At 59.4% G+C, this 25065-nt stretch overlaps 1 protein-coding gene across 2 annotated transcripts in view; it reads left to right on the forward strand.

Moving 5' to 3' along the window:
- GFRA2 (GDNF family receptor alpha 2) overlaps positions 1-25065 on the forward strand; it is a 68282-nt gene that overhangs the window by 39909 nt on the left and 3308 nt on the right. For both annotated transcript variants that reach the window (XM_070047336.1, XM_070047337.1), the window contains exons 5-7: positions 18807-18916; positions 19711-19851; positions 20936-21108. In XM_070047336.1, the coding sequence (XP_069903437.1) occupies positions 18807-18916; positions 19711-19851; positions 20936-21108 (424 nt within the window). The remainder of the gene's footprint in view (positions 1-18806; positions 18917-19710; positions 19852-20935; positions 21109-25065) is intronic.

A 25065-nucleotide genomic window follows, 5' to 3' on the forward strand; every position in this document is an offset into this window, starting at 1 on the left:
CCCCCCCCCCGCCTGGGCCCTGGGCTCATAGCTGCGCCGCCACGGGCTCCGGGGCCAGCACCTTGGGCCTTCTCGCCTGCCCTGCCGCTGCACTCAGCAAGCCCTGGGCACGTCCAGCTCTTGGGCTGCCTTCTATAGTCACCTGACATTGAGGCCTCTCAGGCATCCCAGGTCCCTGAATCCTGCCCCTACCCCGCAACCCCGAGCGTGCAGAAGAAGGGAAAACACCTCTTGCTATTTTTTTTTTCTCTTTGTCTCTCTGCTGCACCTTTCGGGAGGTGAGAGTCACATGCCTTCTCCACCATCTCCTACACCCTGGGTGCCTCCTCGTGATGCTGTGAGCTGCTGGCCCGGCTGGCCGCCTGCCTGTTCAACCCGCACCTGGCCAGAGCCTGGCACGCAGTAGGGCCGCAATCAGTGTGCGTGGAGCTCTGGAACACTCTTTGTTGTCTTCTTTTTATTTATTTATTTTAAGATTATTTATTTACTTGAAAGAATTAGAGAGCAAGAGAGAGGTCTTTCATCTGCTGGTTAGTTTCCCAGATGGCCATAACGGCCGGAGCTGGGCCCATCTGAAGCCAGGAGCCAGGAGCTTCTTCTGGGTCTCCCATGTGGGCACAGGGGTCCAAGCACTTGGGCCATCCTCTGCTGCTTTTCCCAGATGCATCAGCAGGGAGCTGGTTTGGAAGTGGAGCTGGCAGGACTCGAACTGGTGTCCCTAGGGGATGCTGGTGCTGCAGGGGGCAGCTTAACCCCATGTGCCCCAGCGCTGGCCCCTCTTTGTCCTCTGAGCCAGGGTTGGACAAGGCACCATCCCCCTTTCTCCGTAACAGAGTCCCCCTGACTCCTGCTTGCGTCGTACAGGCGGTGGACGTCGTGTTGTCAGGTGCCTTAGACTCACACGCGATTGTTCGCCCCAGCGCGCGTTAGCTCGGGGGCTGAGATGTCAGAGCCACTGCCGCTTGCGGTGCTGGCATTTCTTTCTCCCTCACCATGCTCGCTGTCACTTCTTGCCGAAGCTTCTGTCTGCTCCTAGGAGCTTCCTCCTGTCACCCTCTCTCTGTGGCTGGCGTTCCATGGGACGGCGCATCAGATAACCGAGTGCGTCAGAGCTGTGTTGCACCAGGAGCCACGGGCCTTTACGTGCTGAGCCGAAGCGTTTTCCTAGGAGTGAAATATCAGTGTACAAACCTTGTCCTGTCTGTTCCGGCGACGGCCTTGTTCGTGGCAGGCTGCCAGTGCAGTGACCTACAAATGTGCATTTTTAGATGAAAAACGTAGATTTTTTTAAGGTGACTTTGGAAAAGGGAGCAGAGAGTGTGCGGGGGCCTTTGCCGGGAGTTGGTGTCGCGTTGAGATGGAGCAGGGTGGGGGAGGTCCCCTGGTTCAGCGCTCTGTTCCTGCCCCGCACGGTGTGAGCAGGGTGCGCCAGCTCAGCTCTCCTTGCTGGCCTGTGTCGTCGTGTTGCGAACCGTGTGGGTCCAGGGAGTTGAATGGGGATGGTTTAGGTCTCGGAGCTGTGGCATCGGCACAGAACTCTGCCCGAGGGTGGGGCTCGTGCTGGAGCTGTCCCTGCCTCACACACGTGACACTGAGCACGCCAGCTCTGGGGACAGTCATGGCTGCCCTCACCTCCCTTTCAGAGGGGGGCAGGTGCAGGCTGGACAGCGCCCGCAGCACGGGGAGGGCAAGGAGCCCTGGGCCTGAATTCCTGGAACCTTTCCGCTCCCTTTCTAGGGTGAGGGTCGGTCTCTGAGGCCCCTCTTTGTGCTGTCCCACGGAGAGCCCAGGAAATACCTTTGCCGCCTAACTGCCCCAGCCGGGAGAGGCCCTGGGGTGTGGGGGAGGGGGTGGGGTCTGCTGTGCAGCCCTGCAGCTTCTTGGGGTGGGGTCCCCCCTGGGCTGGCAGGTGATGCCTGGAGAGCATCCGGAGGTCTGAGAGCAGCAGGCCCTTGGGCCCCACCTGCTGGCTCTGCTGCATAGGTGTGTGGGGGGGTGGGCTGGAGGAGCAGCCAGCCGGGGTGGGGTCATCCTATGATGGGGTGGTGTGGTGGGAGCCGGGGGGCTCGGTGTGCGAGGGCTGCGAGTGTGAGTGTGTGTTGCTGGCAGGTGCACGGGGGTGAGGCATGTGTGGGCCCCTGAGGGGCTCCCCACGAGCGAGTCTGTGGGTGTGTGCATGTGTGTTTGCATGCGTATGCGTGTGCAAGGCACACACAGTGATGCTGTCACAGAGGTTACAGACACACTTTAAGAAACGCGTGCTTGAGCCAGTGGCACCAATAATGCAGGGGCGCCGAGGGGGTGCCACCTGAGCCGTGGGCGCGTTAGGCATTGCCTGCCACCCTCTTGTTCTCCCAGCTCGTTGAAGCAGGCAGGCTGGCTCGCTCTGGGTATTCCAGTAAGGAAGCCGAGGGCCAGGGTTGGCCGGTGGGGAGGGCGGAGCAGGTGCTGGCAGCCGCGCGGACTTCGAAGGACCCTTCCTCTCCGTCAGCTGTGCTGTCCCGAGTCCTTCCTGAACCGTGGAGATGGGACCCCTGGGGGGTGGGGGGCCCAGGAGAGCCAACTTCTCCCCAGCCTCCTGGATGATTGGCCTCCCGGGGAAGGGTAGAGCCCCCTTCCTGCACCCCCTGCCCCGTCATCAGCAGTCTGTTGCCCAGGTCCCTCCGCCTCTGTGTTCTCTAGACCCCTGCCCACGGCACCTGGATACCTCACTGGGGAGTGGGCACCCACAGCCCGCATTATCACTCTGCACATCCCTGTTCCCCCGTTTTCTTTTCTTTCTTTTTTTTTTTTTTTTTTTGACAGGCAGAGTGGACAGTGAGATAGAGACAGAGAGAAAGGTTTTCCTTTTGCCGTTGGTTCACCCTCCAATGGCCGCCACGGCCGACGCACTGTGCTGATCCGATGGCAGGAGCCAGGTACTTATCCTGGTCTCCCATGGGGTGCAGGGCCCAAGCACCTGGGCCATCCTCCACTGCACTCCCTGGCCACAGCAGAGAGCTGGCCTGGAAGAGGGGCAACCGGGACAGAATCCGGCGCCCCGACCGGGACTAGAACCTGGTGTGCCGGCACCGCAAGGCGGAGGATTAGCCTAGTGAGCCGCGGCGCCGGCCTTGTTCCCCCGTTCGAGCTGAGTATTTGCTGTGGATCCAGGGGATCCTGGAAGTGGGCTGTCCCTGCAGACACACCCCTGTCGTGCCAATAGCACAGAGGGCCTGGCTGCACTTGCCCAAGAGGGCTGATGGCCTTGGGCCTGAACCCCAGACAGACTCGGCTGCAGGACCAGCTCCCGGGCATCCCGGTTGCCTTGTGAGCTGTCCAGCGTCTCCTAGCCGTGGCTCCCTTCTCTCTGGAGTGTGTGTGTGTGTGTGTGTGTGTGTGTATGTATGTATGGGGGGCTGGCACTACCTGTCTGTTACAGTGTTTGTGAGGACTAAAATGCGCTAATGCTTTTAGAAGTGTTTAGCAGACACATAGTCAACACTCAGAATTGTTAGCTATGATTATTTATTATTAGTTCCGTAGGTCTCTGAGTAAATGCAGTGGCAGGACTAAAAAGAAATAATTATAGAAAACACAAACAGCATAAAAACACCAGGTTCCAAAGCACAGTGTTGAGTGTTTGGGCTGGCTCCACAGCCCAGGGGCTCCCCTGCCCTGGGGCTGGGCAGCGGCTTGGGGCAAGGCTTCTCCCCAGCCCCTGGCCCCCTGGCCCCTTGGCCGATCTGCGCAGCCTCACCTGCTTCCTGTTGCCTTGCACCCAGCACCTGTTGCCCTGCACCAGCAGCTGCCCTGCCTGCCGTACCCCTTACCAGAGCTGGGGGGCGCAGGCCTGCTCCCCGCTCTCAGTTTGGATCCCAGCAATTCCTGGGGTGAATTTGTCTTAAGTCTACTCCTGAGCCCCTCCGGAGGGGCCGGCTGTGCCTTGGTGGCCTCCTGTGCTCTTGTCCACTGCTGGCTCCCAGAGCAGGAGCAGTGGGGGAGGGATGGGTTTGGGCAAGCCTGGGAGAGGAGGCTGGGCAGGAGCAAGGCCCAGTCTGGAAGCTCCACTTCAGCCTCCTCACGGCTCTGCCTGCGTCCCCCGGGACCCTGTGTCTGAGGCTGTGACGGGTGCCTCCTGGATCTGAACTTGGTGTCCCTGGGGGAGTCTGGCCATTGCCTCCCCCCAGCCTCATCAACTCCCGAGTGTCGCTGAGATACGTTGGTCCTGACTTCACTCAGGCGCAGCTCTGACCGCAGGGGCTTAACCATGGTCTTGGGACCTGCAGACCTCCATGAAAATGTCAGACTTCATCCGCTCCAGGTTGCCAGCCTCCTGGGCTCACGTTGGCACTGCCAGGTTGCCTGTGGGTGTTAGAGGGCCTTGGTGAAGGCCTGGCAACAGTGTGCTTCCCAGTGCACAGTTTGTAGAGCCGTGACCACAGGCCAGCCGTACTACTGGTCTACCTTCCTCACAGCAACGGAACCCCAAGCAACAGCTCTCCTCTGCTTTGCTCCCCAGCAAGGAGGCGTGGGTCCTACTCTCTCCTTCCGGCATTCCCTCCACCAGCTGTGTCTGGATGCAAGGCAGGCTGCCTGTGGGGACCTCTGGTCTACCTACAGTAGGCTGAATGGCAGTGAGAAGGGACACCAAGCCACGGCAGGTGCCTGTGGAAGGCCGTCTGCACGGAGAGAGTGCCAGGCGCTCCTGCCGGGGGGGTGGTTCCCTGGATCCTGGGCTTGGAGCTCCTTAGCTTGATTCGCTCTTGTCCCTGCGGCTGGTGTGGCTCGGGCATGTACATGCCTCTTTACTTTCTCCTGGGTCTGGGCTGTGGTCTCTGGCTCCCTCCCACCCCCCACCCCACTACACTTCTCCAGCCTCCATTTCTTCTGCCCTGTGTGGCTGCCTTCACCGGGCCTGACCTGCTGCCTTTAGCCCCTCTCACTGCCACAGGCTCCTGGGGCGGTACCTTGGCCAGCACACTGAAGATGCTGCCTTCTGCCTCGTGGCCCAGGTGCCCGTGGACAGCGTGGGGCTAAGGAGCTGGAGTTGTCTCTACAGGAAGAGCGTGCGTCTGGTAGTGTCACGGCTGTGCCACGTTCTAGCCTACAGGGCAGAGACCGAGTGAGCAGGTTTTAGCGAATTCCCTTGGGAGAGTCTAGAACTTTCCGAGAGGACCTGGGGCGAGGGGAGCGCCCTGCCCCTTGTATGCACTGGAGAGAAGCAAGAGATGGGTGGTGGAACCCCAGGGTTCCCCTTGTGCTGGTGGCTGGAGCCCAGGTGCCTTGGAGAGGTGCCATTCCCTGCACCCACACTTGGGAGACCCTGCCTGGATTGCACCCCCAGAACCTGCTTGCTCACCCCTTCCTCCTGCCGAATCCATTTCCAGCCTTCTGTGGTCTCATCAGCCCTTGAACCCCAGTAGGTGCGCACAAAGGATCCCAGTGCAAGAAGCAAAGCCCCTTACCAGCCGCGCACACCTGCCCGTTCTAGGATGAGCCGAGTCTTCTTGCTCTCGCGCTTGGCGTTAGGGACTGACATTGAGCTGCCATCCCCTGCGCCTTCGGGGATGCCCTAGCTGGGTGCCTAATCCATCTCAGTTCAGATTTTCAGCACCTCCGGGTCCTGGGGCTCAGGTTCTGTGCGGTGGAAGTTTCCAGAAGGCTCGTGATGAAGCCGGCGCTGCCCAGAGACCCCTGCTCTCTCTGGGCTGGGAGTTGGCCTCGTGGGGGCCGACCTGCTGGGATGGGTGCTGGTGCCCCCACTGCCCATGTGGGATCCTGGCCCCACCCCCTGGGTGTACCCTCAGCCTCTGACATCGAAGGGAGATCCAAGGTCCTCACTTGAGGCTGGCGTCAAGAGGGAGCAGGATCCAGGACTTGGGGAGATGGCCTCTGACGAGGGCAATGGCCTTGCTGGGTCTGCTGGGGGCCGCGGGGCCTTCCCGTGGGCGTGCGTGTGGGGACATGTGTGTGACGCGGCGTGTGCTTGTAGGACCCCAAAAGCGGTGTCCTCTTGTGACGACCCCAGAAACACAGACTCCAGACCAGATGACCCCAGAAACAGACTCCAGACCAGACGATGCAATAGAGCAGGAGGTAACTTTATTTCATTTGCGCAAATGGGCCCCCTGCTGCTGCAAGCAGCAAGCAAGCGAGAGGAGCCCCCCAGCAGCTATCTCACACAGCTTTTAAGGGGCAAAACCACAAAATTAACATACCATAGGGTGGCGTAAGTTTATTGGGTAACTACAAGGGGAGGAGGTCGTCGAGGAGGAGGAGAAACGGGGGACTACGTGCCCTACGTGTCTAAGCTTGGACAAGGGGAGGGGGTCCTTAAAGAGCAGAAAGGGGTGGCTACGTGCCCTACGTGTCTCGCAGTTTCTTTGTTAAGCTTGAACAAGCACAGGGGAGGGGGCTTATGTGCATACCAGGATGTTCTGTCGCCCTTATCTCTGGGTAGTAGCCCTTATCTCTGGCTAGTAGCTATCTGCTTTCTCTGTGAACTTAGTTTACTCCCCATTTCCCAGGACTGTTTTATTAAGGCCATTTTATGGCGGCTCTCGGCCGCTCCTTTCATGCTGTGTGCAGGTGAGGCCTGTGCCCATTCTCTATGAGTCCAACCTTAACGCTGACAGGTGGGAACCTCTTAGTTTATAGAGTCTGTGTTTCTTAAAGCTCTTTTTGTAAAACACTAACCTCAGCGAAGGGGAAAGAAGGAAGAAAACGGGAAAAAAAAACAGCTGAGTTCAGCAGCCAGAGTTTGCTGTATTTTTCATCTTGCATCAGCAAGTTGGGGCCACAAATAATCTGGTCTTGTATGCTCCAGCGAGGCTGCTGCTTAAGCCTCGGCTCTCCTCCGGTGATCTGGCCTCGCTCCCTCCCCTGGGCTCTGGGTGCAGGTGGTCTGGAGGAGGGTGCACGGGGCTGGAGTCGGTGGGAGGAGGAGCTCTGAGGGGACGCGCTGGCCCGTGAGGGGGTGGGTAATTAATTTCTGAATGGTTGCTGGAATCAGGCAAACATTGCCTTTTAGCCAGGGTCCTCAGCCTTGCATCCTTGGTGAGTTCAGGAAAAATGTCATTGATAATGGATGTTGCCTTGATGAATCGCTGCTGAGAGCATGGGGTTCTCATTAGTCTATATAATGAGAGAGACTCCAAGGGGGTGGCACAGCTGCCCAGAGAGCTGCCTGCTGGGAAAAATGTGTATCTACACCGCTGGCTCTGGGATGGAGGCCGGGAAGAGGTGGGGGTGGGGGCGGGCCCTCTGTGCTGTCCTGGGGCAGACACTGCCCTGCGGGTCCAAGGTACTCATCTACACTGCCCACACCCGTCTCCTGTCCCTGTCCTGGAGCCGTCTGGTGAGTTGAGGATGTGGGTGTGGTCACACTGTTTTATTCTCCCTTTATTATTCCTAAAAGGAAACACAATGTGTTTCATGATAGATTCTGATCTTCAGAAGTGTGTTTGCATGGGTGGCCTGGTTTGGTCCCGCAAACACTCTTCTGTGTGGGTGTCACGGCTGCGCAGCCGCAGGAGGGGCTCGGGCATTCCCGAGGTTAGAGCTGTGAGCACCGGGTGTTTTGACCCAGATCCGGTGCCAACTCCCTCTGCGCTTCTGCTGGTTTGAGAGGGGGCGCTGCACGCAGTCTTTCTCCGCAGGAACCTGCTGGCTTCTCCTCTGTAGGTTCCCCAGGCACTTCTTCATGTTAAGAGTGGTGCTTAAGGACGTGTGTTAATTCTTGTAGGCCGCTGGGGCCTCTTTGAGTAAATGGCTATTACCAGAAATAGCAAAGATTCTCTCCCAAGGTCCTAACGGCTGCTAGGCGGGATCGGAGGGAGGGTGAAAGATACACTCACCCAGAGGAGGTTTCAGGGGGCTGCCTTGTCCTGGTGCCCAAATTCACGTAACAGTGACCTGTAAAGAGACGTGTTAGGAGAGTTCCCAGATCGCTTGCTGTTTACAGGAAAATCCTCCATGCTTCTAGATACAGACCCCATCCATCTATCCCTCTCCCCACCCACACATTAATGCATCCCACACATCCATCCATCCATCTGACTGTTCACCCGCCCTTCCCCCCACTTTCTGAGCCATCCATCCACCTACCTACCTGTCTACCCAACCACTCACCCATTGACCAACCCACTCATCCATCCATCTGTCACCCATCCAAACATCTGTCTATCCATGCATCCATCCATCCATCCATCCAACTACTGACCCACCCACTTACCCATCCATCCACCCACACATAAACCCACAAGTCCATCCATCCACCCCAAATCCATCCATCCATCCATCAGCCTACCTGCCCACTCATTCACTTACCTGTCTACCCACCCACCCATAGACCATTCATCTTCCCACCAACCCACCCACTCGTCTGTCCATCCATTCATCTACGCACCACCCATCTGTCCATCAACCCATCCATGTGTCCATCCAGCATCCACTCATGCACCCCACACATTAACTCACCCACTCATCCATCTACCCGTATACCCTCGCATCCATCCGCTTATCCACTCCCACCCCCCCATCTATCCATCCACTCATCCATGCATCCATCCACATCCACCCAACCCACACATCCTCCCTTTCTTTCACCCTCCACCCAGTGGCTACAGCGTCCCTGTTGGGTATCAGGCGTTTCTTTGGGCACTGAAGATTCAAACATGAATCAGATGGTTTCTTTTCTGAAAGAACTCGTGGTTTAATGGGAGAAACGGATCGGAAGGGACAAGTTATAATGGTGGTGCACGTTAGTGTGGTCATTGGCGTTTGTGAAACATGCTCAGAGCGGGGAGTGAGGCATTCAAGGAAGGGTGCCTGGAACAGGTGTTACCTGGACAGGGCTTGAAAGGGTGCATGGAAAAGGTTTTTAGGAGGACATGGCTGGGGAGGCATTCCTGGGGTGGGGGGTGCAGCCTGGGACCAAGGTGTCATGGAACACTGTGGTTGAGGAGCTATGGATGTAGCTGCGAGGGCTTGGGTGGGGGAGGGGACGGAGTGGGCATCTGGGCAGCATGAGAGGGGCTACGGGTCTCTGGTGCAGGCTGTCCCTCCGCCCGTTAATGCTTCAGCACATGTGCGCTGGTGTAGGAAGCGCCGTGTGGCTCTGGGGCGGGGTGCCATGGCGTGTGGGGGTTGGGCTGCATACTGAGGGCTGTGCAGAGTGGAGCGAGGGGCAAACTGGCCATGTCGAAGCCGAGGAAGGATTTGAGTCCTTGGGCAGGAGGTCCTCAGCTGGGGAGCTGTAGGAATAAAGGAATTAAGAGCACAAGAGCCGAGCCAGTGAGACTCGTGTGGCAGGGTCTGGGGAGCAGCACTGGGGAGGTGGGCCGCTGCGGGCTCACCTGCCGCCCGCCACTTACCTGGGGCGTTGTGCACTGTAGCAGGAGGGAGGGCAGTCTGGTGCAGGTCGGGGGAAGGGAGGAAAGAAGCCCAGACTGGTACCACCAGCAAGAACCGTTATCAGCATTCAGACGAAGTTGGAAAAAAATCTTTCAGCTGGCTAGCTACCTAGCTCAAGGCTAACCACACTCTTAACACAATAATAAGTCAATCCTCACTGAATAATTAAATAGAGAGCCTTCATAAGTATTGACTTAATGTGACAGCAAGTCCATAGTGACTTGGGGTTTGCTTATGTAAACACAATCTCTTGTTTGGCTTACTTAGCAGTTCAACGAAATAGAACAGTCCTTCAATTAAAATCAAATGATGCATACATTTAATTCTTTTGTCCTCTTACTGAGTAATAATAGGTTTGGAACATGGAGGAAGGGGTGGGGGGGATGGAGGCGAGGGTGTGTGACTGCCACCTGTGTATGCAGGACAGGAAGAGGCGTGCATGGCCTGTGACGTATCTGGAAGAAGGAGCCAACGGCCTTGGCTCCCACCTCTGGGCTCTGGGGGGGGGGATCTGGTGGGCTTGGGTTGGGGTCTGCTTCACCCACAGCCTCCAGGCTCTGGCCAGAGCAGGCTTTAGGCCCTCACTGTGGGTCACGTGGTGGCGTGTGGGGTCCGGTTGATGGCTTCGGTTGGTGGGCTTGGGCATCTTGAGGGCTCTCCCAGAGAGTGGGAGGGGCAAGGATGAAGGTGGCACCCAGGGATCCCTTGGGTGTGTCCCAGAGGAGAAATAAACTTCCATGCTGGGGCTGCTGGATGCTGGGAGAGGGGGAAGGGAGGAGCGGGCAGCCCCCTGGCTTCGGGTTGGGGGAGGATTTGAACCTGAGTCGCCTGGCCTGGTGCTCCGATGGCCAGCGAGTCAGTCAGTGACAGAGAACTGTGGTCAGAGCAGCCATGCGAGGAGCCCGTGTTGCATCCTGCTGGGACCGTGTGCCCCCTGCATGGGGTCTCACACCAAGGAGCGCGTGGTGGGGTCCCTGCGGTGTGTTGGGCGCGGTCCAGACACTGACGCACCCTCACCCCTCGCAGATCTGGCTGAGTCCTTGCAAAGGACGCTGGGAGACAGGCACCATCGTTGCCACTGTAGTGCAAGTGTGGAGAAGGAGACCCGGTGTCACGGCCCGCTGCGGGTCACACAGCCGGGTTCAGGCTCGGTTCTCCTGGCCTGGGTGTCCCAGCTGGGCCAGCTGCGGTGGCGGGGAGGGTTCATGAAGAAGTCAGGACCTCCTGTAGGAGGAAAAGCAAACATTGGTACTTGGAGCAGCTGCCCCGTGGGCCTGGTCTGGTTTCCCAGGGGGACTCCAGGTGTGCACACTTACTCGCTTTCTCTCTGTCCCTAACCTTCGAGCTCCTGGGAACTGCAGCTGCAGGAGCAGGCCCCCGCTCCCCCCCCCCCCCCCCGGCTTCTCTCTGTCGGCCTCTTTAACCTCTGGACAGAAGGTCACTTGAATGTGCTGATGCTTCCAGAACCAATACCGTTTTCTCTAGCTGAAGGCTTGGCGAGCTCACCACTCATGCTAACTCGGGACTGCTGAGGCCAAGCGCAATTAAACTTAAAGAAAGAACGGCAGTCCTAAAGCAACTTTATTAAAAGCGCGCACAGTGAAGAGCCCCTTTTGAAATTGCCGTCTGAGCCTTGTCAGGTCTCGTGGCGTAGTGTTCTTCCCCGGTTTTAACCAGGGGGCATAAACTATCATCTCTTGCTTTTTAATCCCTTAACACGGCTTTGTGTTTGAATTTTCATTTGTCGACGCCGTCCGCGTCCTTGATGTCGCCGTCCCTGCTGTTGGGCTGTCTCCCGTGGAGCCGGAGGATGGCGCCAGGGCCGGGTCTGACTGCCTCTGGGAGTTTGATCCTCACCCATATATTTGGGGAGCTGCTTTTGTTGGCGTGCTCCTTCAAGCCTGGCTGTTCTTTTTTACTTTTTTTTTTTTCATAAAAGATTGATTTTATTTATTTGAAAGGCAGAGTGACAGAAACAGAGAGGTCTTCCATCCACTGGTTCACTCCCCAGATGGCTGCAGCAGCTACGGCTGACTCAGGCCAAAGCCCGGAGCCAGGAGCTCCATCTGGGTCTCCCATGTGGGTGCAGGGGCCCAAGCACTTGAGCCATCCTCAGCTGCTTTCTCAGGTGCATTAGCAGGGAGCTGGATGGGAGGAAGTGGAGCAGCCGGGACCGGCATTGCAGGCAGTGGCTTAACCCGCCGTGCCACAGCGCTGGCCTCCTGCCTCCTCTTTCAGGTTAGCCATGTGTGTGTTTATTCCCACAAGAACACTTTATTAAAAAAAGAGAACATAGTGGCCCAGGCTGTATGACTTCCTTGTCCCCAGGCCACCCTGGCTGGTAGAGAGAGGCTCTGTGGCTGGCCCAGCCTGGCTCAGGTGTCTCCAGGGCCAGGAGGTGCTACAGCCTTTGTTAGAACTACCTGGCCCAGGGGGAAGTCTCTTTGTTCCCCACCAGCCCACCCTAGGAGGCTGTTCTTCTTGGCGGAGAGTAGTCAGTATCCATTGTACAGTAGAAAAGTTACCAGAAGGGAAAGGCCCCAAGCTCTCTGCCCGGGGGAGGCAGGAGAGGGTGCAGGCTTGGCGCAGCCCTGGGGGGACCAGAAGGCAGCTGTGTGGGGGAAACCTGTGTGCTCCTTCTCAGGGCCTTGTCTCCCGGAAGCCCCTGGAGCAAGCCTGCAGGGCCCGAGGGGACCTCAGACAGCCACTCCGGAGGCAGTTGGTCCATGAAAGCGTTTTTTTGTGGGTGGGTGTTCCCAGAAACTGTGAAGCCTCTTCTGAGTGATGCAAGCACTTGGGGACCCTTTCCCCCCTCCTCTAAATATACCAGATCCCCCCTTTTTATGATTTATTTACTATTTGAAAGGCAGATTAAAGAGAGGCAGAGAGAGAGAGAGAGTCTTCCATCCGATGGTTCACTCCCCATTTGGCTGTAACAGCCTGAGCTGGACCTATCAGGAGCCAGGAGCTTCTTCCAGGCCTGCCACGCGGGTGCAGGGGCCCAGGGACTTGGGCCGTCTTCTGCTGCTTTCCCAGGCCATAGCAGAGAGCTGGATCGGAAGTGGAGCAGCCGGGACTTGAACCAGCTCTCATATGGGATTCCGGCGCTGGGGCGGTGGCTTAGCCTGCTATACTGCAGCGCCGGCCCCAGGTGCCCCTTCCTTTTTACCAGGCCATGTGTGCCTGCTGTAGGGAGCGTCGCGGTGCCACCCAGCCATCCTGAGCTACCGTGGACTCGTTGTGACGTGCGCCTGCTTTGCGGGCTGGTTCAGAAGATTGAGGGCACAGCAGCTGACACGCAGTAGGCCCTTGGTGCTGGCGCCCTCCACTTGCCTCTTCTTCCTCCTTCACTTCTACAACCAGGACAAACTCGTCGGTTTCCATGGCAGCGGCGTAGCAGGTGCAGCCTGAAAAATGGGGATTTTGGGAAGTTGACAAGAACTTAAGACCAAAAAGCCGTGCACTGGCCCACGTTGCAGAGTGTGGGCGTGCAGCAGGAGTTCACCCCAGCGTTGCCCCAGGTTCCACAAATCTGGGGAAGCACGTGTCTGGGAGCGCAGTTACAGCTTGGGCCAAGGAAGCGCTTTATTGTTAACAGGTGCCTGGATGTGCTTGGCACTTTTTTTTTTTTTTAAAGATTCATTTATTTGTTTTGAAAAGAGTTACAGAAAGAGTGGGAGAAATAGACAGACAGACAGAGCCAGAGAGAGATCTTCAATCTACTGGTTCAATCTCTGGATGGCTGCAGTGGCCAGGAGTGGACCAGGTTGAAGCCAGGAGCCAGGAGCTTCTTCTGCGTCTCCCATATAGGTGCAGGGGCCCGAGGACTTGGGCCATCCTCCTCTGCTTTTCCCAGGTGCATTAGCAGGGAGCTGGATGGGAAGTGGAGTAGTTGGGGCTTGAACCAGCGCCCATATAGGATGTCAGCACTGCAGACAGCAGCTTTACGCCCCTGAGCCCCAGTGCAGGTGCCCTGGACACGCTGTTGGCATAGCACTGAGAAGTGTGTATCCAGGCGCAGCCGCGTGTCTGGGGATAGCAGTGGGTACGTGTGGATGCGTAACAAGCACATTCTTTTTTTTTTTTTTTTTGACAGGCAGAGTGGACAGTGAGAGAGAGAGAGAGAGACAGAGAGAAAGGTCTTCCTTTGCCATTGGTTCACCCTCCAATGGCTGCCGCGGCCGGCGCACTGTGGCCGGCGCACCGCGCTGATCTGATGGCAGGAGCCAGGAGCCAGGTGCTTCTCCTGGTCTCCCATGGGGTGCAGGGCCCAAGCACTTGGGCCATCCTCCACTGCACTCCCTGGCCACAGCAGAGAGCTGTCCTGGAAGAGGGGCGACCGGGACAGAATCCGGCGCCCCGACCGGGACTAGAACCCGGTGTGCTGGCGCTGCAAGGCAGAGGATTAGCCTAGTGAGCCACGGCGCCGGCTACAAGCATGTTCTTTACCGTGTAACTGAACTTTCCTGGGCTGTGGCCTCAAGCAACACTTTTCTTCTGTGGCGGGGCTGTAACGTGGAGGTATCTGAAGCTGAGACCCGGGGTGGCTTCGGAAAGCACTGGCTGTGGGCCCTGGCCCCGGAATCGCACATCTTGTTTGTCTAGGTTGGCAAGGGTGAGGGGCGGGAGAACTCACTTTGCTAACAAGTTCCTAGCTGGTGCTGTTGGCCTGTGCCGCGGCTGCTCTGTGAGAACGGCTGGCCCAGAGGACCCCCCCCTACTCCCCAATCTGGAGATCTGTGCTCGTGGGGGCGGATCTTTGCACCCCCCAGCCTTGCTGCTCTTCCTTCAGGGGCACACAGTGGCGAGACCTAACAAATGCAAACACAGGATGCCCAGTGAAATGTGCATTGCAGAGAAACGGGAAGAAGCGGTGCATGGAAATACATCCCAGATCCTGCGTGGGTCCTACCGGCCACTAAAGCAAAACAACAAAAACCACTCGGTTCATTTGCAATTCAAATGATGTGGACGCTCCGGGTTGACCCTGGCGACCTTTTCATCACACTGGGAGCCCAGTGTCTCTGTCTGTCTCCTTCTGCCAGGTCGCTGTGATTAGATAGGCTGTAGCTGGTGCTGAAGCAGCCCACAGAGGATGTGTGCAGATCCACCTGCTGCCTGAGCTCGCCCGGCAGCCTCTGCTCCGCCCTGCCGAGCTGGCCTTGGCGTGTGGTCCTTGTGGTCCTCTTGTTTCTCTCTCTCTCTCTCTCTCTGTCTCGTCTTGGCTTTCCCTGCTGCTGTGTGCTGAGCTGGGCCCCCGCACTCCTCCTCCCTTTGCTCTGGAGAGCTTTCTCTCCCAGGCCCTGGCACCACTCGCTGGGCCTGCTGGGACAGAAATAGGCCAGACCTGGGAGGAAGAGTGTGCTGCTCCCCCCGCAGTGTGGGCTGGGAGGGTTTGTGGGTGCCGCAGGCTGCCTTCCGGGCTGTCTCTCCCCGACTGCTGCCGGGACCCTGTCCCACCTTGGCAGAGTAAGCGGGTACTCTTGCCTTTGCTGTCAGGCACCTGTTTGCTGTGTCTACCTGCCAGCGGCAGGCATGGTGCTGGCGCCCAGACGGCTACTTACAGAGGAGGATGATGCCACCTGTCTGCACCAGGCACCTGCTGGAGCCAGGCCCTCTCTTTTCCCCCGTGTCTTGTTGGCTTGTGGCCATAACCGTGGGAGGGGGAGACAGGTACACAGGACTCTCCCCATGTGTTAGCACCAGCGACATGCAGGCCAGCCCAGCATCGCAGCTGCCGGGGAGGGACAGAGAGTGGCCACGTGGCAGCCCGTCTAGCCGTGGGGTGTGCCCTGCCCCCTCCTAACAGAGGAGCCCCCCTGGCCAGCCCCTCCCCCAGGCTCTGAACCCTTCTACCTCTTCTCACTTCCGCTCCTTTACGGTCTCAACACCCACTTTGGCAGCCATTCTCATCACGTGCCCTCAGGTCTGCCCAGTGGGTGGGGTGTGCTTGCCTGGGAAGTGAACTGACCTCCCACTCGTGCCCTGGACACCGCCCAGCCTGGGAGGCAGAGAGGCCCTGGACCCCAGCAGCTGGGGTTTCCTTTCTGACCTTGCATCGCCATGCGTGCTGTTCCCGCCTTTAGTCTGTCAATCACATATTGACGCAGGGGCACTGGGCATATCTGGAGCCAAGACGGATGGCCGTCTCCCACCTCGGCCCCGTCCCGTCCGAAGGGGCCGTAGAGGCTAGAGACAAAGCAATCGGTAGATCAGAGTACTTGGAAGGTGTGCTGGCTGGAGAGAGCGGACAGGGCGGGAGCAGGTGGGTCCCCATGCCATCAAGTGCTCGGTTGTCTGGTCCAGACGGTGTCGCTGGAATACTGCAGCACGGACATCCGCATGGCGAGCTGAAGAAGGGCTTTGTGGGTGGACCCTGGGGAGGTGGGCCCCGTGTGTGGCCACGTGGCGTTCCAAGGGACTGCTCTGTTTCCGCTGAGAGGTGGCACCTGGACGCCTCTTTGGCCGACTTGCAGCCGGCAGCCTCTTTTGCTGCACCTGCAGGAGCTCTGTTCCGGTTTCTCGTTGGCACCTGCAGCAGGGAGACCCCTGGCCAAAGCAGGCAGCGGCATCCCTGGGGGAACCGTGTTCACTTCCTGGGGCAGCTGTGATGAGGAACCAGAGCACTGAAACTTCTGCTCGCTGGGTTCTGGAAGCAGAATGCTGAGGTCGGGGCTGTATCCTCAGAGGCAGGACCTGCCCCGCGCCCTGTCTGAGCTCAGAGGCAGGACCTGCCCCGCGCCCTGTCTGAGCTCGGGGGTTGTCGGCCCCCACGGCTCTCCTTGGCCTGCAGTTGCATCACTCCAGTCTCTGCTCCATCCGCACGAGGCCGCCTTCTCCCTGTCTACCTGTATCTCTTCTGATAGGAACCCCAGTCATTGGCTTAGGGCCCACCTGATTCACTAGGACCTCATCTTTAACTTTTTAAAAAAGATTTATTTATTTGAAAGAGAGTGAGTGAGAACAAGTGAGTGAGCCACCATCTGCTGGGTCACTCACCAGATGGCCAGAACAGCCAGGGCTGGGCCAGGCTGAAGTCAGGAACCAGGAGCTTCATCCAGGTCTCCCACGTGGGTGCAGGGGCCCATGCACTTGGGCCATCCTCCACTGCTTTCCCAGCCACATTAGCAGGGAGCTGGATCGGAAGTGGAGCAGCCGGAATGTGAACTGGTGCCCATATGGGATGCCAGCACTGCAGGTGATGGCTAAACCTGTCCTGCCATGGTGCTGGCCTCAATCTTTAACTTGATTACATCTGCAAAGCCCCGGGTTCCAAGTAAGGTCACAGTCTAAGGTCAGTCACGGGCAGCAGGGATGAAGACTTCCATGTGGGTTTTGGTGGGAGGGGGCACGGTTCAACCCGTGACAGAGTTTGTTTTAATTTGCCTGCAAATCCCAGCTACCTATTAACATCTCTGTCCCCCTCAGCAGAGCCCACCCCGCTCCTGTCCCAGCACCTTCTCTCGCTGGCTGAGTTGCAGGGCGGGACAGACTGTTTGGGTATTTCAGACAGAGTCATGGTCTGCAGGCCTGGTGGGAAACCCTGCTTCTCCCTGTGTGGGACACATCCTCGCCTGTCCACTGGAGATGGACTGGGGTTCAGGAAGTGCAGAGGGAGCGAGGTTTCATCACCCGTCTTACAAGATGGGTGTCTGGTGAGCAGGCATGCCAGGGGCATTACAGCAGCTCATAGCCTCGTGTGCAGGCCCCTCCCCCGGTTCCTCATTGGCTGAGTACCACGGCGTGGACAGTCGTCCCCCCCCCCCCCCGCCGAGTTACAAAGTTACCTTCCTCCTTCCTTCTCGGCTCTTTAATTTCCCCTTGTGATTGGCTGCTCCCTGACATCCTGTTTGCCTAGTAGGTTTTGCTACATCTGCAAGTCAGCTGACAGTACTTTTTCCATCCTGTGTTGAAAATGGGCCGCTGGAGCCTGGGACGAGGGCAGGTACAGAGGTGCGGAGTGACGGCTGGTTCTGCAGGCTCCGGCCACTGCCTGCTGCACAGCCACACTTTGCCTGGTCGCTGGAGCTGGGGGTTTGAGTCCTGGCTCCCTGCCCAGTGGCTCTGTCAAGCTCTCCGGGGCTCAGCTTCCTCATCTGTAAAATGGGGTGGTAACACCTCCTTGTCAGATCTCACAGAGGTTTTGTGAGGGTTCAGTGTTAAAGGATGTGTCATCCAAATTGCTGTGACGGAATAGTCGTGCTGGGCCCCTGAGTCCCTGCCCACAGGAGGGTGGCTGTGAACAGAGCTTGCTCTGGCTTTGAGCTGGGTCCCTTCCTCACACACACGTTCCTGCCCCGTGACTCCCTCTGGTGTGGGGTCCTCACCCAGAGCTCAGCCCGTGCTGCAGCCATGACCTTGAACTTCCAGGACTGTGAGCAGAACACACCTCTTATTTCGAGTCTGGGTTCTCTCTCCTCGCTCAGGCTGTCTCAGTCTCTCCCTGTCTCTCGTCTACTCCCTCTCCATCTCCTTTCTCAAAGGGGACAAAGTTCTGGTGGGGAACTTGGGCTTGACACTGGGAGGTGCAGGAGGGGTCGAGTCCCACTGTGCGCTCATTTGCACGACACCCTTGGATAAGGCGCAGACACCTGAGGACCGCGTGGCAGTGGATTCACCTGTAGGAGGTGATGATTGCTGTTGGACATCCGTGGCCACACCGCGCCATGTCCAGGTCTGGTGCTGGGGACTGGGACAGACCCCCAGGCAGACAGCACTGCCTTCAGACAGACAGCTCCTGGCTGGGCGAGGAGCTGTGCACAGGTGGTTAGGGTGTGGCGTCCGAGGTGCCGGTGGGGAGGAGTGGGTGACGGCATGTCCCAGTTTTCTGGGGAATCAGTGGCTGATCCTGCCTGGTGGCCCTGGGGTGGGTGATGGAGGGGAGGCATGGGTGTCTGGCTCGGACATGGCACAGTAGAGAGACCATCAGGAATGGCCACGGGGGTCTCTCACCCCAAACAGACTCTGTTACCTCCCTGACATCTGGCTCCTTTCAGTCTTGGACGGATCCCGTGTGGTGGCGGGGACTGGGATTATTGGGCTGGTTTTGCAGATGGGAAGACTGATGTATGGATAAGATCATCCAGGAGTGTTCTCGGGAGAACGTGGAGCCCAGCCCTCATGCCTAGGTGCTAGGCGTTCTCTGCAAACCCACACCCGCTCCTCTTCCAGAACAAAGCCGTTCCGAGTGCACTGCTTCTTGCCTTCCCGAGCCCTTGGGCTGGTAGCTGTGGGCTTTTTCTTAAGCCACACCTTGTGCCTGGTTCTTGGGGAGCCCCCAGCTCTGACTTCCCTTCCCTCTTCCAGTCTCCCTCCATCCCGGGGAGCTGCCGGAGGAGCTGGTCTGGCAGAGGAGGTGGGAAGCCCACCAGACTAAGCCCCTGTTTCTCCATTGGATCTCTCCTGCACAGGTCCCGGCTGGCCGACTTCCACACCAACTGTCGAGCCTCCTACCGGACTGTCACCAGCTGCCCCGGGGACAATTACCAAGCGTGTCTGGGCTCCTACGCGGGCATGATCGGTGAGCCCTCCATACGTACCTCGAGTGTGGCTTTCTCTGAGGCAGATCCAGGGCTGTGAGGGGGGCTGGGGGTGGGGTCAGGCAGAGGCCAACCCCGCATGGAGGAGGAAGCAGCCCTGGCTCTTTATCCTGGGGCAAGAAAGCCCCTGGGCTTTATAACGCTTTTGCAGTAGGAACAGAAGGTAGCATTTACTGGCCAGCGCCGCGGCTCACTAGGCTAATCCTCTGCCTGCGGCGCTGGCACTCCGGGTTCTAGTCCCTGTCAGGGCGCCGGATTCTGTCCCGGTTGCCCCTCTTCCAGGCCAGCTCTCTGCTGTGGCCCAGGAGTGCAGTGGAGGATGGCCCAAGTGCTTGGGCCCTGCACCCCATGGGAGACCAGGAGAAGCACCTGGTTCCTGGCTTCGGATCAGCGCGGTGCGCCGGCCGCGGCGGCCACTGGAGGGTGAACCAACGGCAAAACGAAGACCTTTCTCTCTCACTGTCCACTCTGCCTGTCAAAAAAAAAAAAAAAAAAAAAAAAAAAAGGTAGCATTTATTGCAGGCCCTGCCCTGAGCAGGTTACGAACTGTCTGATTGGTTCTCCCGAGAGTGGATGTTGGCGTCTCCATTTCACAGATGAGGAAACTGAGGCTTAGGAAAGTCGCGTTAACTTGCCCAGGCTCCCCCAGCTGGTACCCACGGGCCCTGGGCTCTGAGTCAGGATTGGGAGCCGGTATGTGTGTGTGTGTCTTTAGGGGGTCCGGGGCCCAGAGGGAAGACCCCACTGCTTCCCTGTCCTCCCCCTCCCCCACCAGGCTTCGACATGACCCCCAACTACGTGGACTCCAGCCCCACCGGCATCGTGGTGTCCCCCTGGTGCAGCTGTCGCGGCAGCGGGAACATGGAGGAGGAGTGCGAGAGGTTCCTGAGGGACTTCACCGAGAACCCGTGCCTCCGTAAGTCAGGGGGTGTCCTGGGCGGGGCCCTGGGCTGCGCCCCAGCCCTTGCCTCCTCTGGCCATGCGTACGGCTGGTGGTGGACACGGGGCTTTCTCCACCACCCTGCTGCCAGCCGCGACTCTGGGCTTTGAGCTCTTGGAGAGACGCACAGCAGAGCCCTGTCCCTTCTTCCTCTCCCCTTCCTTGCCATCCGTCCGTCTGTCCATCCATCCATCCTTCTTTCCTGCCTCTTTGTATGGTGCTGGGGACACAGGTGACAGTGCCTGTCATTGAGAAGCCGGCTTGGGATGGAGGGGGACTGACGGTGGCTGTGATCATGGGACGGGCTGGATGTCCCCAGGCCTGAAGGCCTCTCAGAAGGTGTAGCCATTGGTGGGCGGGTGACCCGGCATCGGTTGGTTGGACAGGCAGAGGCCCAGGCTCCCCAGAAGCCCATGGAGGCCCAGCCGTGCCGCATGGCATTGAGGACGGCTGGAGAGAGGCATTGTGTGCACGGGGGTCCTCAAGGGGGCCTTGCTGATCTGAAGGTGATGGGACTGGCTGACCGATCGGCATCTTGGAAGCCCCCCTGCTCGTGCGTGGAGGTGGTGGGGTTAGGGCTGGGGCTCCCACCACCCCGCACGGAGCCCCATCAGCAGGCTGCAGCAGTTGTGTGACCACAGCCGTTGTGAACCAGGCTGGGGGAGGGAGGGAGCTTCTGCAGGTGGGCGGGTGGGGAGGCATCGCGGCTGAGCCTCCCCAGGCAGAGGGGCCGGGATAGCGCAGTGTTGGAAGGAGTTATCCGCGGTGCAGAGGGTGTGTGGGTCGTCGAGTGGAGGGCGGGGTCGCTCCAGGCTCCTGGTTAGAGGGTGCAGCCTGAGACACAGAGTTCCATCCAAGGGGTTAATCCTCTTGGGTTAGTCCTCTTTCCTCTCTGTCTCAGCCTGCTTGCTTCGCCCCGTGGGTGTCTGAAATGGGGCGACAGCCAGGCTAGGTGTGGGGGCGCTGCCCTCTGCCCCGGGGAAGGCGAGGGTCAGAGTGGGGGCAGGGCGGCAGTGAGAGCGGAGGGTCCCCATTTCCCGGCATCCACCTGTCACCCCAGGGAACGCCATCCAGGCCTTCGGCAACGGCACAGACGTGAACATGTCCCTGAAGGGCCCCTCGTTCCTGGCCACGCAGGCCCCTCGGGTCGAGAAGACGCCTTCCCTGCCGGATGACCTGAGTGACAGCACCGGCCTGGGGACGAGTGTCGTCACCACCTGCACTTCTGTCCAGGTGAGGCCCTGCGGGGGAAGGAGGCCTTCGCGAGGTGCGGGTCTGGGGAGTGGCAGGAAGCCAGCAGCGGAGTATTGGTCTTGCAAGTATTTTTGTTAACGATGTGTGATTTGAGAGGCAGAGCAAGGAGTGGGGGAGGAGTGTGCCTCCATCCCCTGGTTCACTTCCCAAGTGGCTGCCAGGACCAGGTCTGGAACCCGGAACTCCATTCGGGTCTCCCAGCTGGGTGGCAGGCACACAAGCCCGCCTTCCAGTGCTTTCCCAGGCACGCTCACAGGCTGATGGATCAGAAGCAGAGCAGCTGGGAGTCAAACTGCAGAGGCTCGTCGTGGGCTGCCCACTCGGCTTCTCTCTCCCATTCAGGCCATTCGCTGCCCTGGGCTCTGCCTGGTTCTAGGCAGGCTGCACACGGGCATGCATGTGCACACACATGAACACACGGGTCCAGGAGAGACAAGGGATTTGGAAGGGAGCCCCACCAGGGAGGGCAGAGGAGACGGTGCAGGCAAGGACGTGGCACCTGGACGGCCAAGCAGGTTGATGGGCTCTGAGGCCCAGCCGGGCACAGGTGCAGGAGCAGCAACACTGGTTGGTGTCAGGCTGTGGGGGCACCAGTGTGAACGAGGTGGCAGGTTCCTGGATCCACAGTGGGCATTCACAGTGGCCAGGGTGAGGACTTGAGCCAGGCCCAGCATGGAGGAGCATCCATTGGGCTGCTCCCTCCGCTGGGCCGCCTCCCCTGATGGCGGGCTAAGGTGCCCGGTCACCCTTGGGCATACTCTAGTGGCTGCTGGCAGTGGACTTGGGGTCCCATGCCACACACAGTTGCCAGCTGAATTTCATGCATGAGTGATGGGCGGCCTGGGTGGTCACCTGGTAGGGGACCACACTGTGCCATTGCCACCCCTCCCCCGCCATGCTTCTCTGGGCCCTGCCTGGCGCCCCCCCCCCCCCCCCGGCTTCCTCCCGAGCCCTTTGGGGCCAGCTCACCCGAGACACTGACTCAGCAGACGGTTGCCAGGGCTTCGCCGTGACTCACGGGGGCCGTGCAGAAAGGTGCACAGCGTGCCTTCCTGCCCCCCCGCAGTCCCTTGGGAGTCTGAGGACCCAGAGTCTGCTGCTGGAGGCCCAGCCTGGGATTCTGCAGACTCTTCAGCCTGCCTTGAACTTGGTCGGGTTGCAGGGAGATGGTGGAGGTGAAAGTGCTTTGGTTGCTGATCAGGGCTGCACCCACGCTGGGGCTCCCGCAGGCCTGACCCCAGGGCTGGTCCACCTGCAGCCTAGTGGCCAAGTCACTCTGGGCAGGACTGCTGGGGCCAGCGACCCCAGGAAGGCAGGGAGAGGAAGCACGTGGCCCTAGCTTCCTTGTCAGAAGCAGAAGAGGAAGGGCCCTGATTTCGCTTGGGTTTCGGTCTTGTTACGGAGCTCCTGTAGCTCACTGCATGCCGGGTGCTGGGAGTGGGGAGCAGCAGCCTGTGCCCCTGCCCTGGGCCTGGCTGGAGGCTGCCTGGGGGTGTGCATCCCCCCGCCCACACCCCTTTCCTGTCCCTCAGTTCTGGCTGATTGATGGGAATGCTGGCCCTTGCCCTCCACCCCCCCCCCCCCCCCAGGGACCAAGAGAGCCCTGCTATAGAAGAGGGTCTCTAAGGGGGGGTGGGAACAGGAAGCTAAGAACAGGAGAGCCTGGGCACCCCAGATGCATCCTGGAGAGGGGTGAGGATCGGACCAGGGTGGCGGCAGGGAGTGGAGGGGGAGGAGGAGGTGGGAGTTAGCAGGGCTGGTATGTTCACGGGGCACAGGTGAGGTCAGGGGTACTGAGGCCGAGGGACACAGCAGGGCACCCAGGAGACAGCCAGCCGCTCTGGCCAGCAGGACAACACCGGGTTTAGTTATCGGCATGGAGGCCAGGCCTGGGGGTCAGGAGTGAGGCGGGCAGGGGAGGAAGGAGTCGGTGTGCTTTCCTTCTGGTTCCTGGGGCCTTGTGTTGGCCGCCTCCTCCCTCCTGGCCGGGCCCCTCCCCCATGCCACCTGCACAGGCCGCCTCTTCCACGCAGCACAGCCACGGGTCAGCTCTTCCCAGAGGCCTCTGCGCGTTCCAGGGGTCTGCTGAGGAGTCCCCTGGGTCCTGCACCCCGGCAGAGGGGCTCTGCCCTTGTGGCACCGTCATCCACAGACCCTGTACCTGCCACAGTGGGTTGAGGGGCTGGTCATGGGGCTGAGACAGGGACTCCATCCAGTGGGAAATTCGGGGGCTCATGCCTGGGGTCAGCCCAGAGCCCACCTCTTACTGAGGAGTGGGTGGGAGACCCCTGGGGGCAGGGTGCCGACTCACTTGCAGGAGGGGTGGGGAGAACTTGTGGGGGCCAGGAAGGGGGTGGTTGAACCCGGGCGTGGTTTGCAGGAGGTGGTGGGGTTTTCTTTCCTCTGTACCCGCCCAGGTGTTCTGTGTGCCCAGGACTGGGGCAGTGGCCTGGGGTTGGCCATTGCTGCAGGTTCCCTTGCATGCGCTTTCTTCCATCTCTGTCACCGGTTGCCAAGAAGCGGGGGGGGGGGGGGGTGTGTGGAAGCTGAGCTCCCTCACCGCCCAGGCTGCCCGCTTCCGCCCGGGTTTTTCAGTCTCTTCTGTGTGCACAGAACCTGGCTCCGTGAGCAGCAAGCCCTTGGGTGGGTGTGGGGCTGTGCCATGCACCTGCTCGTCCTCACAGCCGTCACGTGCCTCGGGGAACCAAGCGTCTCCATCCCCGTGTCAGGCTCTTCTTCCTCTTCTGCGTGTGGCCGCCTGGGATCGAGGGGCGAATGCTGAGGGCGGGACCCTTTGGTCAGGAAAGTGAAGGACTGGCTTGAGTCTGTGTGGACAAGCACCTGCCGCCGTGAAGTCGCCACTCCGAGGAGCGGGGTTCAGGGCAGCCCATTTGGAATCTGTGCCGGGGGCTGGGCTGGCCTTGGATTCAGCAGGTCACAGAACTGGGACGGGAAAGGGGTCTTTTCCTCCCTGCAAAGGGCTTGTGGCCCCTGGCAGAGGCTGCTCACTGGGGGCCAGCCCAGGGAGGTGTCCTCATCGCCTTCTGATGAGAGCCACGTGGTCCTCCTCTGCCTCCCCTCCCCCACAACCCTGTCCCCTCCCCTCCCCTCCTTTCTGCCCGATGCTTCCTTTTCTCTACTTCTCTCTTTAGAAAAGTGTTTTTCTTCATTTTTCATTTTGATTGAAAGGCAGATACACACACACACAGATCTTCCATCTGCTGGTTCACTTCCCGCCTGCTGCCTCCCAGGGTGTGCATCAGCAGGAAGCTGGATTAGAAGAGGAGCCAGGACTCTAACCAGGCACTCTGATATGGGATGCTGGCGTCCCAAAGTGCCAAACCCTGCCCCTCTCTCTTCCTGTCTCCTCATCCTCCTGTGTGATGTTTGCCAACACCCCCTCCCTGCCCTCTCCAAGAGGGACCTGTCAAGTCCCGCCCACTATCAGGAGCAGCCTCTGCCCTCCTCCCCCCTGGCTGGGCAGGAGAGGTTGGTGCTGGGCTCTGGGGCTTTGCCACCTCTCCGTGGGCTGACCTTGGGGTCCCTGAGCTTCCCTAGGAGCTGGGCCCGCCCCTGCCTTCCCCTGCATTGTGTTTTGTTGTTTTCAATTCCGTGCATGGTTCTGATACAGAAAACAAATGAAAAGGGAGCGGTTTTGGTTGTACTGGGTTGGGAAGGACCTTGTGTGCCGTGGTGACAGGGCAAGCAGGGGGTGATGGCAGCCTGGTGGTGGCATGGGACGGGGAGGAGGTGACAGCATTCAGTCCTGGGCTCTCTTAGGGCCCCCTGTGGAGTGGAGCCGTGGGGTTGGCTGGAGACACTGTGCTGTGGCCTTGAACAAGACGTTCCTGGCTGGCTGTTGGCCCTGTTCCTGCTGTCCTGCCCTCTGGAGTCACCACCCCAGGCAGTGGTGCTCCCATAGCTGGGGTCTCTGTA

This window comes from Oryctolagus cuniculus, chromosome 8 (genome assembly GCF_964237555.1).
Source record: "Oryctolagus cuniculus chromosome 8, mOryCun1.1, whole genome shotgun sequence".
NCBI lineage: Eukaryota > Metazoa > Chordata > Mammalia > Lagomorpha > Leporidae > Oryctolagus > Oryctolagus cuniculus.